At 43.4% G+C, this 14798-nt stretch overlaps 1 protein-coding gene across 1 annotated transcript in view; it reads right to left on the minus strand.

Moving 5' to 3' along the window:
- The window catches only part of FREM3 (FRAS1 related extracellular matrix 3), a gene marked incomplete at both ends in the record, with an annotated part of 56375 nt that overhangs the window by 830 nt on the left and 40747 nt on the right, over positions 1-14798 (minus strand). Inside the window, 12 exons of the mRNA XM_084263248.1 lie at positions 595-741; positions 820-1007; positions 2024-2150; positions 3900-4034; positions 4937-5064; positions 5296-5400; positions 6139-6331; positions 7598-7929; positions 8184-8315; positions 9996-10299; positions 11521-11679; positions 13283-13413. Coding sequence (XP_084119374.1) covers positions 595-741; positions 820-1007; positions 2024-2150; positions 3900-4034; positions 4937-5064; positions 5296-5400; positions 6139-6331; positions 7598-7929; positions 8184-8315; positions 9996-10299; positions 11521-11679; positions 13283-13413 — 2081 coding nt within the window. The remainder of the gene's footprint in view (positions 1-594; positions 742-819; positions 1008-2023; positions 2151-3899; positions 4035-4936; positions 5065-5295; positions 5401-6138; positions 6332-7597; positions 7930-8183; positions 8316-9995; positions 10300-11520; positions 11680-13282; positions 13414-14798) is intronic.

Below are 14798 nucleotides of genomic sequence, written 5' to 3' on the forward strand. Positions count from 1 at the left end.
TTTATCTAACAAAACACTAGTTTTACTTTAGGCAAGAAGAACCCCAATTGAGGAGACTAAAACCAAGACTTCAGGAATTTTAATTAATCTGACTTAAAGCAGGATGCACAGTCCTGGACACTGAACTCAGCCACATGCTCTGACTTGGCCAGCCCTGGGTGGAGCCTTATGGGTCCCTTCCAACTCAGGATATTCTGTGATTCTACAATTGTCTTTTTTTATTATTTCTTATAATATGTTTCTTATACAAATTAATTACTTCCCCCCCCCCCCAAATTGCAAGCATATGAAGTCTAATTCTGTAGTTCTCTCCCATGTAAGAAGGTCCCCATGGTAAACAAAGCCAGTGACTTCTGCTCACAGTCACAGGTGTACCAGTGTGCAATAAGAGCAAGGCTGCAGAAGGGTAGCTCAGGGTTACAAAGCAATGCTGTCATTGCTTCTACATTCTCAGGTACAAACAAAGTAAATGCATTGCTGAAATCTGTTGCCAACTAACATTAGTGCCCATGAGTAGCCCTGTGTGCTCTGTTCTCCACCTCGGTCACCTTCAGCATGAAAGAATTTCTCAGATACACTTTTCAGGCGACTTACCTGAAAGAGTGGGGCAGATGACAGGCTGAAACCATCAGAACCAGGCTGGTTTACTAGAGGAAAAGCATCTGCACGATCAGCTGCTAGCATAGCATGAAATTCCAGGTTTCCAAAGGTTCTTGTTTGTGTCTCAGGTTGAGCTTTATCCTAAAGGAAATCACATGGAAATCAGGGATCTAAAAAAGCATCCTGCCATAATTTTTTTTTTTTTTTCCTCACACATACCAGGATCTTGAATCTGTACAGGAGGGAAGGTGAGTCAGCAAGGCATCCGTATTCCCGACTCCCTGGGCTGTACTTGGGCACGTACCCATCGGCGCCAGCGCAGAGGAACACCTTCTCGATGGTGCAGCTGAAGGAGCCACCGAGATTCTGCACCGGATCCACCATCACTCGGCCGTAGATTTCAGATCCTAGTAAAGCACATCAATACATTTTGCCTTACACCAGTCAATTTAAAGCTATTACTCAAGTTACTACCAAATCCATTGCTGCTAAAAATTCTCAGGACAGGAATTACCTTATTTCCCTCTGCATGTGAAGACAGGCTGTTCCATGGCTGTAACCACTAATTTATCATGGGCCTTTCTCTTACTTTCTGTTACAACTCATAGCGCAGTTCTTACAGTGCAGCTCTTTTGGAAGCAAGCTTTCCCTTCTCTTCACTAGAGGGCAACCCATATTCACATATAAGCAGCCATCCGACCTGATTGATAGCATTATATCAAGCAAAATAAAGTTCTTACCAGTCTGAAACCCAAATGTCCTGTTAAGTAAGGGGAACAATTAAAACCAATTTTTTCCTGGTCCCATACTGCCATTACCAGAAGGTTCCCTGGAATCTGATAACAGCTCCAGTCAGCAAGAGCTCTTGCCCTGGGACAGAAGTGAAAAATAAAAATCTAGAATGAGCCTCAGCTGGTTGGCTGAAGCCAACTGCAGTTACTGTGCATCCAGCCTGCATGACTAACAGCTGCACAGCCAAGTCAAGGAGCTTCAGGTGTACAAGTATTCAATTCCTCCTTTTCTGGCTGGAGTAACACAAGCATTCAAATTACTTAGCCCTCTCAAAATGGGGCAAGAAGTTCTAGCATGGGCAGCTTCAAAACCAAGTAACCAGAGCAAGGGGAATATGTAATTATGCGGTAACTGAGCAAGAGTTTTCAGAACTGCAGTTTCAGATACATGCATCTGAATTCTCCTCCTACCTTTGGAATACTTTTCCTCACATGGCCCATGAACAGATCCAAAGCCTGTTTCAGTTACACTAAATTACACTGTATTTTAGTGCTTTTGTATTTTACTTTTCTGCAGTGGAAATACATAGACCACGTAGGTGTTCAAAACTAGTAAAATACATATTCAGCACATGTTTAAACAGTGCCCTGTTGTAGCTTTTGCAATATGCTGAAGGTACAATTGACTTCACCTTTGGCAAAGGCTGCGTCAGCTCCTTCGCCAAATCCCATTGACCCATCAGATATCCAAAGCTCCTTTTGGGACAGCAGAAACATTTGAGTATTTAGACTGAATTCTTCTGCCACTGGGTCACTGACCTGTGGGGAAAAGCGAAATTAAATGACTCAAAAACAGCCTTGCTTGTAGCTTCACAGTGATCGTTGTACACCACTGCCATGGTAGTGATGTGCTGATCAAACCCTGCAGCAGGACACAGCATTTGGAAGAATCCCTCCTACATACAGACATAAACCTCCTGGGGTTCTTCTTGACTCATTAAAATACACAATTGTAGCACTTTACTCCAACGTTGCCAGGTAAGACAGCAAAAGATACCTGCTTCTTCAGATACAGGACAGCAATGTAACTTGTCAGTGATACTTGTAAAAGTTACTGGGACAACAGGGCTGTGGGCAAAGAGGCCAATAAAAGCAGATCAGGACCATAACTTAGCACACCACCAACTCATTCCCCCTACTCTAGGCAACAAACAGCATATTCAAGCCAAGAAGCAGAGGCTGGGAAACCTTCTCACCCCTGGCTGTACTGTGCACGTTCCACCTGCAACCTAGAAGCTGCCTGCAACTTGCCCAGAGAAGTAACCCAGCCAGTGGCCCCCCTCCTGGAGACAATGTAGGAGCTGCCCTACAAGTTGGTTAAATCCATCAGTGCACTGGTAGGACATTCCCAGCCACCACTTCTCTCTGCCTTTCCCACCACAAGCTCCTCATGGCTGCAGGTGCCCAGTGGAGCCCCTACATTTGGATGGAGGAAGCTGGCACTGTGCCACAGGTCTGTGCCTGCCCTGTGATCTGGCACTCTGGAGCACCGTGAGACCCCACTGCACGTGGAAAGGTAGGGGCACGTCAAGGGGAACATAAGGCAAACAGCTTTCCAGTGCAGAAATAAGGTGAAGAACCAACCCCCTCTGTTAAATCCTGTTAACCACAATAAACCCAGAATCTCAGGGTGACAGTCACAATGGTGTGATTATACACACAGAAGTGCAAAATCAACTTAATACACAAATGCCACAACTCCAATTATTCCCTCCTCTCTCAGCCATTTTCCCCTTCCTGTCCTGCATTACAAGGTGGCAGCAGGAAGACTCAAACACTATCTCTAAATTAAACCCAACACCAACCCTTTGAGCAAACAAGACTGAGACATTCAGCTAATTTGCATGTAACACAGCTGTGTCTGCTTGCCGTCCCACTGGGTAATGAAGCAGAAGGCTCAATCAGGAGCAGGTCTAATGGTCAGAAGGGCTGAACAGCTCTGACAAATCCTCTGAAGTTTCCAGTAATTTAGGGGGTGGGGGAATTACATAATTTTTTAATGTATTGACTGAATGCAATGCTATACTATGAGGTTTTAAAAAGTTTGATATGTTTACTGGAAGTTCCCAGATTCAGAGTCTCAGTTTTAAAAACCTCAGGTCTATAAGTTATTTTTGAAACAGCCTCACTGAGAACTAAAATTCCTTCCCCCTTCAGCCCCACGCCTTCCTGAAAACTAGCAGCAAAGCATTATGGAATAGGCTGGACTATGGTAAATGAATGGAAAAAATAGATTTTTATTGTTGGGGGAAAAAATGAATTTAGCTTCATTTTATTTCACCTGAGAAGATGAGATCTAGAGCAATCCTACAAGCACTCTAAAAGTCCTTTGGAAGCCACCTGAAATAGTGCATGATTTCCTCTTGACAGTGGGTACTGTATGGCCCACACCAGAACACCTCTTGCAGTGGCTGCAGCTCACCTGCGTTTCACCCTGATTTTGCTTCTGGCTCGTTCTGCCCATGAGGCTCCAAAGAAAAATGTGTTTGTCCTAAGTAAAAGGTGTACCTGTTGGAACCTGATGTCCAGATCAAATGCAATGGGGTCCTGCGGGTTGCAGACGACAGGAAGGGCATACTGCTGGCCAGGCACCGCGGTGCAAGGGACGAATTTCACCGTGTAAGTGCCTGAGTAATCTCCTACCTGCAAAACATTTAGAGAAATGAGCACTCCTCCAGAGTCTCTGAGCAATCACTTTTTCAGATCATGTTGCCCCTGAGGTGAAGTGGAATCCCCAGAGGCCTCCTAAACACTTTTGCAAACTTGGACATTGCTGTTCATGACCATGGTGCTTTACACCTCATGCAGGAAACGTGTGCACCAACACTGTCAGTGCACTTCAGCAGCACAGGCAAGGCACCAACACACACTGTCTCTCCTTCACCTCTCTGTAGAGTAAGGACTAAGACAGAATACCTACTGTCAGGCCTTGGAGGGACTGACCTTGCTGTGGTGGTGGTGGTGGGAATCAAACATGTCAATGTCTAAATCTAACATACTAAAGCTCTCTGAAGGGAAGACAATTTGGGCTGGATTTTTAGTGAAGGCAAATGGCTCCTTCCCTGCAAGCTCAGCACAAGCTGAGTAACTGGGCTGTGCCTGTCTCACAGAAGCATGACACTTAAACAACCCCCCCTACCCTATTAGAGACACAGACTGTGAGGCCATAGTAGTTCCCACTGACTCCTGAGCTCAGCAGGAGGTAAGCAGCTTTGCCACATGCAGGGAGAAATCCAGCTTCTCATAACAGCAGCAACAATTCTGGATCAGATTTTTCCTGGCCCAGGGAGATAACACTAAGGCAAATTCTTCAAGACAGGCCCCAGCTCCAGCACTGGTCTGCTCAGCGAATGGCTAGCAGGAGCTGGACTCAAGCTCCAGGAACACCAGAAGCTTCTGACTATTCATCATGTAATGAAAATATGCAACGGCATCCAGATGAGTTGATGCTCACCAATCTTACAGTGCTGATGTCTGCATGGAAAATACATTTAAAACTGACATTCTTTTTGCTTCCCTAAACTCAAGTCTGAATATAAACTCACAGAAAAGTCAGAGATAAAACTCCACTGCTGCACAGGCTGGTGGAAGGTCGGCTCACTTCGTAAAAGACTGAGTGTAAATGTGAGGCCAGGGTGGTCAGCAGACATCACCATTGATGATAGAGATGTTCCTGAAAGAATAAAAGGCAAATTATAATTTTCCATAATTAATACTGTTGCCTGACATGGTATAAAATAAACACACAAAAGCAAAGAAGCAAGACCAGGAAAAGGAAGCGCTTCAGTTTCTGAATCCCCTACTACACTGAGACAGACCCCTTACTGTAATCCCTTTCTCCTGAGCCAGGTAGACAGCACTACAGATACTCTGGCTAGCAGAGGTGCACAGACTGGGTACACACCTGGGTGGGACATCACCAGCTGGCCCCAGAAACGAATCTCTGTTTGGAAGTTCACCACGAGTCGCCCTTCGTCACTGATCCGCAGACTTGTGGGATAGAGGGAGCCTAGGGAAGCAAAAAGCCAATGATTCTACCACCAAAGTTTCCTGAATGCATTTTTAAATGAAGGCTTTTCATATACTTACTGCATCTGGAGACCTGAAACATTTACCTAAACCCTGCTGCTCTTTGCAGACACTAAACCGTGCCACATTGAATGTTTTGAGGCAGATTTCTGAACCCACCAATTTCTTCTGAAGTGGATTCACTTACATCTGCTAGTGGTTCAATTAATCAAGGCAGATTATTTTTTTTCCTCCCTCTTGCTGATGTAAGACCAGAGTCACATGAAGTAATTCACCTGCTGATATAATAGAGTGCAGGGAGGAGAAAGGAGGAGTCTGTGACTTTTTGTCACTCCAGCACCAAGGCTACTCACTCTAGTAAGGTTCCTTTTGCAGACACTTCCCCACACAGGGCTATGTAAGTGCTTCCATTGCCCAGGAACCATGTACCAATTCAGCAGTAGAGTCTATCCTCTCCATAGGAATGTCTGCTTTAAAGTTGGTCTGTGCATTAATTTATCTGGTTTCTTATAGATTAAAAGCAGCATGCAGTTGAGGGAAGATTGAAAAACTAAACAATTGTCCTTTGGGTGGGTGCTTTATCTGAGGAGTCAACGTGCCACTACTGCTTTTGAGATTATCTAGACTAAAAACCCACAAGTTATTAATCACGTGCCTCCCGTCATCACAATGTTGAACAGGATGGAGTTTAGGAACGATGGCATCTGCAACAGCTCACCTTGGAGCTCTGATCCAGGAGGGCTGCTTATCCCTTCTTTCCACAGGATCGCCGTGTCATACACAAAGGTGAGCCTCAGCTCAGACTGCAAATCAAAATGTTGCCAGCCACCTCTGGCAGCAGGGGAGTGGAAGACATAGGAGACATAGAGAGGCACCCGTAGAGTTACATACGACTGCACCAGATTTAAGACCTGAAAAACATTGAGGTAGCAGGTTACAGCATGCTAACTGAAAAAAAAATACTTGCACTAACCACCTTGTGTCCTCATGACACACACTCTTTAAACATAAACAAAAAACCCTGTACAGAAACATTTAGCATTTGTACCTCTCAAAAAATAAGTACCATCTAAGATTTTGGTTTAATTTGGAATTAAAAAGAAATCCTTCAAAGCAAACCCCATAGAAATTGAAGATGGCCTAAATTAAAACTCCAGATCAGAACCACCAGACTCCCTAGGCATTCAGAAACCAAACACAAACTTACAAGTGAGCCCTGTAACACCTGCCTCTACAATAGACTGAACTCTACAGATAATGGTACCCTAAAACACTGCGAGTTAAAACTATGGTCTGAATTATGGAGGTCTCTCCCTATCAAGCAACCAAGAAGCAACCAGAATGGGCAGCCAAGTGAATAGTCAGTAAAAAAATCTTCTCTGGTCACTGAGCATCAGCTGAGCACCTGTGGAATGGGAAAGAATCAGGCTGCTGAGCCAAAGCTGCTTCAAGGCAGAATCAGCACAGAGATGCTACAGCCCCCAAGAATTTCCTCTAATTTAAGTGCAACTGCCACAGGGTGCTTGTGCAGTGAGTTATTTCCCAAGTAAATGTAGATATGCTCTCAGAGGCTGTACAGGGGAGCCACCATGCCAGCTCCATGATGGATGTTGATGTAATTCATACTAAAGACCTGCAACGATTTCTTGTTTTACTCAGGAAAATTATGTGGAAAAATCTTATTTGGGTAATTTTTTGTTTGTTTCATATCAACCAAGCTGCCATTGATAAAATCTCACCTATAAGACACCTCTGCCTAAAGCCTGAGCAATGTGAGCCTAAATTAGAAGTGTTTTGGGGTTTTTTGGCATTTTTTTCTGTAGGCTTAGAACACACTTCCAGGGTCAACAACACACTTTACACATACCATTTATTTCTATAAGGTGATAAAACTGTAGCCTTTTCTTTGAATATGCTGCTACACAGCTTTGGGTGATAGCATAAGCATACAGAGTTTGGAAAAGCTCTTCAAGTCAAAAAACCAGAGTTTCTAAACTTCAGATGAGAAGCAACAACAATGCAGTAAGTTGTGCTTGATTGCAGGAGGATGAATAATGGCTGTGCACAGTAACACAGTGCAAAGGAACAAATCTGTACTTCTAAAAACATCTTTGCTAAGTGAACTTGTGTTTCCAAAGCTTCCCATTGAGAGAGGAAGGCACCTCAGTGCCCCATACCTGTCCATCTGTGCCAATGGAGCCACTGCAGTCCGTCAGCAGCTCAGACACGTCGTAGTAACTGTTGAACTCCCAAAGGCAAGCCTCAAGGTTGAGGTTCTGGTAGAAGCGCAAGGTTTTGGCAGATCGCAGAGCACTGCTGTGCTGGTACGGTGATGATTCTCCTATCACTTTGAGGTTCCTAGTTTCCTCTGTAATAAATCCATGCTTGGTCTGGATCTCATTGTAGTCCAGTAGGTTGGAGCACTTGTGGTGTCCCACGCGAGTGCCGTCTGGGCTAAGCGTTAGCTCAAAGTTGGATAAGGGGCGCGTGGAGATAACTGGCAGCATTCCTAAAAGAGCAAATAAGTATTCATTAACTACTGGTGAAAATATTTTTAGAGCTGAAGTCTGCCAATATAGGAGCTAAGGATGGCAAATACTTCATCCACACACTAACCCTGCAATTGGCAAGTTGTTCATTAAACATGGACTATTCATTAAACATGGATTATTCATGGTTCTGAACAACTGTGGAGACAAATCTGCAGGAGAGGAAAAGTGGCGTGTGTTTCTGAAGTGGCTGCTCTCACCACTTGATGCTTACCATCCATGTGGGGCATTGTGACTGTTAGTTGGATCAGATTGGGATGGTCAGGATCATCTGGACCAGTGTAGCGAATTTTAGCTGAGAAAGGTTCTGCTCCTACTGTTCCTGGGGTACGAGGTTGGCAAAGACCTGGGCAAAGGGGAAAAGCAGGTTGTGAGATGCTCACTGAACTGTCACATCTGTGTTAACCAGCTTGGAGATGTCTGTCCCCAGAGCTAGGTTAGAAAAATGCAGAAACATTGGCAGGCTAATTAGGGAGTTCCTCACAGCTCTGTCCATGCTGCCTGGCCAAAAGGTCCTTTTCCAGAGAAGCAAGGGCAGAAGTATGGAAACCTTTCAATGCCCAGCAACAGCTGAGAAACCTGACCTCTTCATGAAGATTTGTTCTTCTTCCCTAGATATGGCAAGATGGCAACTTTACTTCAGCATCTACCTTAGCATCCATCATTTAATGAGGTCAGGGGTAGTTCACAATCACACCTGAGCTCTTGCCACAAAAAACTACGTAAAACATACAGTTGGTGCCATTCTACAGGGCCCACCACTTACACTGGAGATGTATTTCAAGTTGCTTCTCTTTCTGTGTATGACTGAAGCAAAGGTAATTTCTGATTAAATTACACAAAGTTCTGGCACTTTAGGAACATAGTGGTAAGCCCACAGAGGAGCTATGGTGCATAATGACCATTTGAGACCTATAAATCTAACACTTAGGAGCCTCAGGGAATCTTGAAAACTTCGCAGGTTACTGCCTAAACTTTCTAGCAATGGGAAGCCTCAAAAATACTGCCTCTATCCACAAGCCTTGTCTTGTTTTGTAATGGCAGCGACCTGAAAACAACAAAACCATCGCTAATACCCTGGTAACACAAAACATTTTTGGTTCTTCTCACGTGCATCAATCCTACCCAGGTGTTTTGCACTGTGTTAGAGGAGATGGAGGACTCCACGTAGCAGAGGACATATAGCAGAAGGACTGAATTGCACAAAACAGAGAAGTGAGGAAGCACAGCAATGACCCACCTATATAATCACCGAGCTAGTGCTTTTCTCACCCAGTATTTAATTATAGACGTGAATCCTGAGATGCAGCAAGTCAGGCTCCTGATTTACTTTCAGCAGAACAGGACTTTAAAGTAACTCCTAAATAACTGCTGTAGTTAATGATTGGGCAAAAAGATGCTTTTGCTTCATCTGAATTTTTGAGAAAAAGCAACAGATCTAGATATGGATCACGGTTAAGAAACCTGAGATGTGGGCTAATCCCAGAATTGGGATGTCCCCTTACCTTCTGAGGCATAGCCTAATTTCTCAGCAGTTATGCATGAAGTGCTGCAGTATCTGAATTTCTGCTTGGACTCCACAGACCCATCCGTTCCTGGTACCTATATTTTAACTGTCTTTAGCCTGCAGGTCTTTAGACATCAAATTCAGTACACCTATAACCTGCTCTCAGTGTCAGTAGCTGCTGTGTTTAAACTAAAACCACATGGAAAGACAGGTGTATTTGAAATACGTATTTTCAGAAAAGCAAAGGACCCAAGACTGAAGAAGTCAAATTCTGCTTTACTCACCCATCAAATGACCTATGATGAGCACAAATTCTTGAAATACCAGAGGTGATGAGATGATTATAAGATGCTTTTATCTTTTATTAGCAACAGGTCTCATACATGTACAAAATATTAACTAGTATGCAATGACTAATACCCTAAAATAAAACACCCCATAGCAGACCACCATCAGCTGCAAACACTACCTCATGTTTTCCCAGGAAAGGCTACCTAATTCCCATCGTTAACAACTTACCTTCCACTCTGTTTACTGTATAAATCGGACTTAGCAGCTCCAGACCTGCATCTCCATTGACATTTACAGCTCGAGCTGCACACTGTAGCCTGGATCCTGCCTGGAAGTATATTGAGTCCAAGGAGATGGATTTGGTGCAGGTAAAAAACGTGTTGGAGTCCACTTCTCTCAATGGGCTGGTGACACCATCACTCCCACCTGGAGCACCGACAAGCCAGCGGTACAGGGTCAGAGTATCATTGATATTTTCTGTGGCACAGATGGATCCAGTTTTGTCGTAGTCTGAATACTTGGGATTGCATGCCTATGGGTTGGCATTCACACAAAGGAAAGGGGATTAGCTCTTCTTACCTACACAAGCTCCAGGCAAGGAAACAGTTAAGCATTATTCTGACAGTAGCATACTTACTACTAAACTGTATCAGCGAGACAAGACCTTTATGCAGGCATGCCATTTTCCCCATAGTTGAGGGGATATGAATGAATTCCATGGGGCTTTTTTAATTAAAAAAAAACCCCAAGGACAAACAAACAGAAAAGCAAACACCAGATAGCAGTGAGTTGTTACAACTCGTGTCACCTCTGACCACACAAACCTGGAAAATGCTAGAGCTAACTCCAAAAAACGGCATTCTTACTTGACAACATCAAAGTCAGTTCTCCCACATTCAGACACCCTAGCCTGAAAAGTCCCAGTGTGAAACCACTCTAGTTAGAAACTGTTAGAAATATAAAGTGAATGGCCTGAATTCATACATCCCTGGCAAAGAGTTGGCGAGTTATAGCACAGCCCCCCAGCAGTCTGTTGCCGCTCCCACAACAGAATCAAGCAGGAATGAAGATGCGTGTGTGCTGTTTGCTAGTGTAAAATCCAGCTTTTCTTCTTCTCAAAAATTGTCCTTAGTGAACAGTTTAAAACACCTGACTACACAGAAGCAGCAGGCACACAAGTCTGTGTCCCTCTGCAGGGTGTGTTTGGAAGAACAATCTCCTGCAGATGGACAAATGGCTGATACCAGAGGCTGTTTAGTCAACTCTGGTAAAATCTGCTGCTCAGCTGCTCATGGCACAGCTCTGCTTGCACAGCCCAGGGTGGGAACTGTTTCTGGAAAGCTCTGTATGGCTCAGCCATAAACCCTTTTTTTGGTTTGTCTTATCACCTACTCGCCTTCCTGCCTGCTCAGCTTTGAGTTCAGAAATCTCTATTTTTCTGGCCCTAATACCCATGTGGAACTGGGTATGAGCTTGACAGCACAAGGCCAGTACCAAAGACCTATTTAGGTCTGCAAGAAGTACTCACTGCAGAAAGAGCCCTCACAGATCAGGAGTTTTAGTGACCCTCCCTTGGAAGCTGCTGTTTGCAGAGTCAGATCAGCAAGAAGACTTTGGCAAGTGCCTCTGACACAGTAACAACCTGCTGCGTTCAACTGTCATTTTCCAGATTCAGTACTGTTTCAATGGTATTTACATGGCCCAGAGTATGGAATGAGTAGGTTGGACAAAAGCATGCAGAAACAAGCCTTACTGTGACACAGACAACAGGATAGCCAGTTGGAGGGTGTGGATTCTCTTTGCTCTTAGCAGTATCATCATACATCAGAAGAGAGACAACCTGGGGCACAGCTGGAAATGTCACATCTGCAACACTGTCCATTTCTTCTATGTATACAATGGCTTTACTCATCTGAGTTGAGAGAGAGAGAAAAGGTTATCCATATTGCTGAAAATAAAGAGCGGAGAGAGAAGGAGAAGTAGTGCCTGCAATGTAATTTCTACCACCAAGCTCATTCTGGTTTTATGCAGGATTCTTTGGTAAAATGGTGACTTGTATCAAGGAAAATTCAAACCTAAGAGGTTTTTAACAGTTTTCCACTTAAAACCTGTTCACCAACAACTAGAAAAAAGGAAGAATTATTCTCCCAAACACAAAGAAAAGGGAAACAAAAACACTCCAATTTTTCTTCAAAAATAAAAATTAGCCTTGGGAAACAGTCAAACATTGCTTACCAATTACTAACTGGCAAAACATGCTAAACTTGGGAAAAAAAAATTACTGCCAATTAAAGTAGACTTGGGTACTAGGAATCATAGAATGGTTTCGGTAGGAAAAGAGCTTCAAGATCACTGAGTCCAACCATCTATCCAGCCCTACTAGGTCTAATGCCAGACCATGTCACCAAGGACAATAACCACTCTTTTTTTAAACACCTCCAGGGATGGTTACTTAATCATCTCCCTGGGCAGCCTGTTCCAATATCTGACGACCCTAACAGTAAAGAAATTTTTCCTAATATACAAACTAAACTTCCCGTGATGCAGCTTCAGGCTGTTTCCCCATGTCCTGTCACTAGCTACCAGGGAGAAGAGACTGACCCCCACCTCATTACAACTACCTGTTAGGTAGTTGTAGAGAGCAATGAGCAAAGACAAACATTAAAACATAACCTTTCCTCCTAATTTTCACATGCTTAACTTCATTCCTGACTTATCTACCTTCCCCAAAACTTGCCACAAACATAAAATACAAAAACAAATCCCCAAACTCTCCTAAATTAATTCCAAAGACCTTGTAGTAGCTTCAGCCTTCACATCAATTTGATCTCACTTGACAGCCAGTTTAGGCTTTTAACGACTTAAGTATAAAGACTGTGGGTCAACTTTAGAGCCTCTGTTTTAAAATAGTGGCCTACAAATTTATCAAGGTATAGATGATGTAATAGATCCCAGGGCCATAGTTTCTCTGCATGTAGTAATGCACTTTATGTAGTACTGAAGTAAGAAGTTGCTAATGTTTGTGTCAAATTACATGCCTCTGCACTGCACCTGTTTAGAGAGAGACTAATGAAGTCTCTCCATTGTTCTGGGTCTGGTGGCAGACAGAGTTATTATTAATACAAACAAAGACTGCCAATCACAGTTTCTTACTTTCTTTTCTTCTAATATGTTTAATCAGAGCAGGTTTCCAGCAGCCAGTCATTGCACTATACTTCCTAAGATGTATACGACTAACTTCAAAAGAATGAGAGACTCTCCACTGCCAAACTCTCCGTGAAGCATCTGGTGAGTTACATGTAAAATCTGTAACTCAAATTATAGACTTTGTTCAAAGTATGGGGATTTACAGCTAATTTTGTAGCACTATTTAGACAGGTATGCACCAAACTAACCACAGAAGCATATGAATACCAGTCTGTCACGCATGCTGTACATATATAGGGGTTTAGACATTTTTATACAAATAAAAAATACCATTACAAATGGCAACTTTTGGTGTTAACAGTGGCTACCTGTGTCTCTGCTACCATGTTCTCATCAGCTTTCAGGTGGACAGTGAATGCTTCTCTCATTTCTCGTACTCCGTCATACAGAATCTCTACTTCAAGAAAATGTTCCGTTTCTCCTTCTCTGAATTCAATATCTGATTAAAAAAATTACAAACAACAAATTAACCTAACATGAAGAGCCAAAATATTGTTTGCTTCATCAATTGTGTTCAAGTAATGTACTCTGTTGCAATAACATGGTTTTACTCTAAGTAAAATGTGGTAGTAGTAGTAGACTGAGTTGTTACCATCTGTTCTTCAGCATAACCCCCAAGTAAAACTAACTCACTTTCACTGGACAGAAAAAATAATTGATATTGATAACTTGGAAGACGTAAAAGTAATGTCAAAATATAATATTCTGACGTGATTTTGTGTGAGCCAACTAGCTTTCTATCAAATAATTCCTGGACGCAGTTCAGAGTCAGTGTGGGCCAGGGAGGTAGTTTGCATGCAGAGATGCTGCTGCCTCAGAGGCAAAGTTCAACAGAGCGGGTCTCCATGCCAAGGAATGGTCCCAGGTATGTTATTATACCAGTATGGATACTGGTCTCAGGCTCCATTTGCAAGACCTACTTAAGCAGCATCCAAAACACCTGCTCTCGGATCTGAAAAGTCAACATACTTGGCATTAGGTCTTTAGGAGATGTGTTCATCTACACAAAATCCCAAGGTGAGAATGGTCTATTAGAAAGATGCATCTGTGGTTCTTCCTCCGGAAGCCAAGTGGGGACTGTAATTTCTTGCTAGAAGCCAGGAGGAAGTATCCCTTTCTCTGACACCAGCCCAGTCAATAGCACAAACACTCAAGACATGAGAAGCCTTTTTTGTTCATTTTGCTTTAATTGCATTTAATGTTGTACCTCCCTGGAAGACACTGTAGAAAAGTTACTCCCCTAGGGAGTCTGCATAACCACCAGACTATAAACTGTTCCTGTGAGGGTGGCACTCCTTCCAAACCACGTTTCTATAAGGAAAGCAAATTGAAATGTGCTGAGTGGGTCACAGAGACAGAATATGAGCCTGTCCAAACTTGAGGTTTGGACTGTTTCCTGGGAGATGGGGAACCTGGATGCCAGCTGCCAGGAGTGGGCTTTTCTGTGAAAAGCATCCCACCACTGGCAACTCCTTATTTTAAGTGCTTAGGGCAGATCTCTCTTCCATACTGCAGTATGATGAAAGCAGGCAAATCTAGACAATTGCCTTAGAATAGCAGAATCGGGAATTTGAGCATATCCTTATATCATCTTGGGCTGTGTATCACAATATCCCAACCCTCTTCCACATCAGGGGACCTGAAGGCAAAGCTCAAGATCCAAATGCTGCATGGCTTGGGTAGCTAACAACCCAAGCTGAGCTGCATTTTCATTCTTATGAAGAAATCCTGAGTTTGCACTCCACATTAGGAAATTCAAATTAGCCAAGAACAAGCAGAATCTCATGTCCACCCCCGTGCTAACACAGCCCCTTCCAGGTCCTA

This window comes from Gallinula chloropus (genome assembly GCF_964237585.1).
Source record: "Gallinula chloropus genome assembly, chromosome: 4".
NCBI classification, from domain to species: Eukaryota; Metazoa; Chordata; class Aves; order Gruiformes; family Rallidae; genus Gallinula; species Gallinula chloropus.